At 26.3% G+C, this 3,645-nt stretch overlaps 1 protein-coding gene across 1 annotated transcript; it reads left to right on the top strand.

Annotated features, from left to right (window-relative positions):
- Window positions 1–2,307: 2,307 nt before the first annotated feature.
- LOC105461926 lies at window positions 2,308–3,637 on the top strand (the record flags this gene model as incomplete). Its single annotated transcript, XM_011708436.1, has 3 exons — window positions 2,308–2,985; window positions 3,206–3,352; window positions 3,468–3,637. Coding segments are annotated over exons 1-3 (525 nt in total), but the record flags the coding sequence as incomplete, so codon positions are not given.
- Between the last annotated feature and the right edge of the window lie 8 nt (window positions 3,638–3,645).

Raw genomic sequence — 3,645 nt, 5'->3', positions numbered from 1 at the left:
CGTATAAGAGTTTTTGTTTTAAAATGCTCCCAAGCATTTGTCAGCGAAAAGACAGTTTTTATAGATAATGTATCTTTTATTTGAGGAATTATTAAATGTTTATTAAATTATTTGTTATTATTGGACATATTTTTATTCCTTATACATATAAAGCTATTTTAATACCTTTTTAGAAAGAATGATTGTTATATACTGTAATACCTGTTTTAATAATTTGCAAAATATTATATAAGCAATATTAGTCATTTCTAATCTATTCTAAACAGAATTCGTTGATCTAAAGTAATCAATTTAATCAAAAAATTCTATCGAAAGTACTAAAAAATACATAAAGAATCACAGTTAATAATTAATTTTGACAGAAGGGATCTACAAGTAATATTATAAAAGATAAATCAAATCTTTTCATAGATATGTATATAGATAATTCCACTGACGAATACGTAGGAAATTTGAATTATCGTATGTATAGACATAAAAAACATAATATCAAAATTTATTTGTCATTTATTCATCGATAGATTACATGGAAATACAATAATTACCATTTTTTTCATCGCTTAATAGTAATATTAATAAAATATATAATGTTGTTGCTAAAGTAAACAAGAAATAATTGACGATTGAAAAGCTAATACAAATGGTAAAAATTTTGTGTGACATGAACCATTCGATAAAAAAAATACTATAACTATTGTACATAATAAATTATCTAAAACTAAAGCAAAATCTGTATTCAGTGTCATTATCCTGTGTATATAAAGAAAAATTAAATGTTATTATAGCAATATTATTTTATTTTTAGCAATATTGTTATAAAGAGAAAAACGTAATAAAAAAAGCATTAAATACAGTAAATTATTACAAATAATTAAACCTTCACGTACTCCATGGAATGATCTCGCCAAGACATCCAATATAATATGTTGTTTCATGCACCTATTTAAGAGCAGCGATTGCTGCCGAGCTAACACAATCTTTAAAAGCTATTATATTTAAAATAAATTGTGCGTATTTATTAAAATAATTAAGCATTAAAACAGCTCAAACAATGAAAATTTAAATTTAAGACTCGATAAAGGGAAATAAGCCATACTTATTAATATAATTATGTCATAACGCACAAAGCAGCTTTATAAATAACGTCTTCAAATCGTACAAAGATTTCAATTGAAGATATAAAAAAAGACTTATTTTTTATAAAAAATTATTTTATATAATATGTATATCGTAGAAAATAAAAATTATGTAAAAATATACTATATGATAAAATTTTAAAAAAATATTTGTAACTTTGTTACTCTGTATTTTTCAAGCAAATAAGTTTTATGCAATATAATTATTTGTAAAATTTAATGGCAAGTCATAAATTTCAAAAAATATTACATTTTAGGTAAATGTTTCTAGATCACGAAAATAGTTAACATAAATATCTATATACTTCACCTTTAGACATCATATACAACATATTACTATTAAAAGAAAATTATATTTATATAGGGTGACTTCGGTATATGCGCCGCGCGAGAATTTATGTCGCAGAAGCAAAAGAAATAGAAGAAATGAAAGTAATTTTCTCGCAATCACTCTATTACATACCTTTATGTTATATTAGTATTGTGGTATGATTTCAGTTTTTTACTGTTAATATTTATAAAATTACTGTATGTTAAATTGATTTATCACTGTAATAAGTAGCGCAACCATAAGTTATAATCTAAATAAAATAATTATTGTAGGAAATATAAAAGGCTTCGTGGTTATTTTGTGGTAGTAAGTGTAGAGGAATTCTAAACGATAAAGTATAGCAAAATACAAGTGCTCTTTAGATTATTTGTGTATTTTTTGAATTATTCATTTTACCCGTGAGCCGTATAACTCACCCATATTTTTATGCGACAAAAATGCAAGGGTTAAACTTTTTTTTTTAATATAAGAAATAAATATTTTGGATTCCTAATATTTTTTTTCGTAGTAGTAGACTGTCTAAACTTTTTACTGGTATCGTTCATTTACCTTAACCAATTAATACCTGATAAATTAAGTTTTTAATAGGTGCGGCGTATTTACCGGAATAACTCTATGTAAACGTACAGGTGCTATCTCATAAATTATAAGTTTATTAATTATTATTTTATTTGTCTTGTTATGATCTTTTAATTAATTTAGAATCGTAATGTAGAATCAGTTAACTGCATTGTTGGATTTACTCTAATATAATATAAATGTTGTATGACATTCTGTAGAATTATCATTTCCTGATGCGTTAGTCACGTTTAGATACGGAATCTGTTATCGCAAATTTATAAGAAGGAAGTTGAATTCCTTTCCACCAGTTATTGCCTGTCATCCAACAGTCTGAATAGTGTAAAACGGACACACAGTACCAAACGTATCGATAAAAATTTAATTCTTTTATCTTATCATTTAAATCAAACTGAATTGTGAATGAATGCACGTGTACCTTTTTTTGCTGCAAATAGCAAAAGACCAGCACAGTTTAATGCGGACAGTTCAACCAGGCCGAAGACTTGGGCATTGTTTTCTGCACTATTTAAAACAGTGATTTATTCGAGGATTTCATTTATATATGCTCGATGGATAAAACTCTTATCTCATTAGATTCAACTTGGCATAAATTTTTTAAAAGTGACACAATATGAAGTAACCTAATTAATTAAATACATAACATTAATTTTGTTATGTTATTTTACTTACTTTTATTCTGATAATCGTTAATTTTACAAACAGCACGAGTATTTTTGTTAAAAAAAACGATGAATGCCCTGATGTTCTTTATCTTCGTCAGTCAGATTCTATATATTTTTGGAAAAGTAATCCTATTGCGCGGATCCTTATTATCTAATGGTTCAAATAGACCTGCTAAAGTAAAATTGATATGTCTCTCGGAAGATGATGGCGGAGCCCTTGTGTGGAACAACAATTTAATCTGGAAATCTTATTCTCCTGAAGAAAACAATTTGCGTAAGTTATTAATCAAAACTGCATTTTTATAACTTGCAAAGCAAAATATACCTGAAAGCTTCACAGAGAATTATTTTCTTTACTTTTACATACATATATACTAAAATTTGTATCAAAATTTAGTTAATTATGTTTTAAACAAAAACTCATTCATAAACCATTTAATATTTTTACATTTATTTGGGTAACGTATTTAGTATAGATGCGTGCATTATTTCAGAATTTCACAATTTAAGTAAACTCAACAATAATGAGATCAATTGTAAAATGAACGAAAGCTGCTTGGAGTCATGGAATAAACAGAACTGGACTCTTACAAATTCTTTAAAAACACCTATGGGTCCGGTATTTGATCAGCGATGGGAAAGTAAAAATATTGTGCTTAGAAGATTGTGATATACGTATAATACAATATGAAATGTTACAAGTACAATGTATATCTTTCATGACACCTTTCAATAACACGTATATAAAATTTTCAGATTTTAAACAATATAATAATCTTCAAGATACTTATGATTATGTAGATTTTAATCTTAGTACCGAAGTAAAGCTACCTTTTTCGGTTCGTGTTTCCCATAACGCACAAATATTAATTTGCAACAGTAAGAAGTTTGCCAGAGATTCTTGCTATTGGATCGGAAGAGCACACGTCTGAAC

Source organism: Wasmannia auropunctata, unplaced genomic scaffold, assembly GCF_000956235.1.
Source record: "Wasmannia auropunctata unplaced genomic scaffold, wasmannia.A_1.0 LD274831.1, whole genome shotgun sequence".
Lineage (NCBI taxonomy): Eukaryota > Metazoa > Arthropoda > Insecta > Hymenoptera > Formicidae > Wasmannia > Wasmannia auropunctata.
Note: the sequence above shows the minus strand (reverse complement) of the source record. Positions and strands in the feature narration are given on the sequence as shown.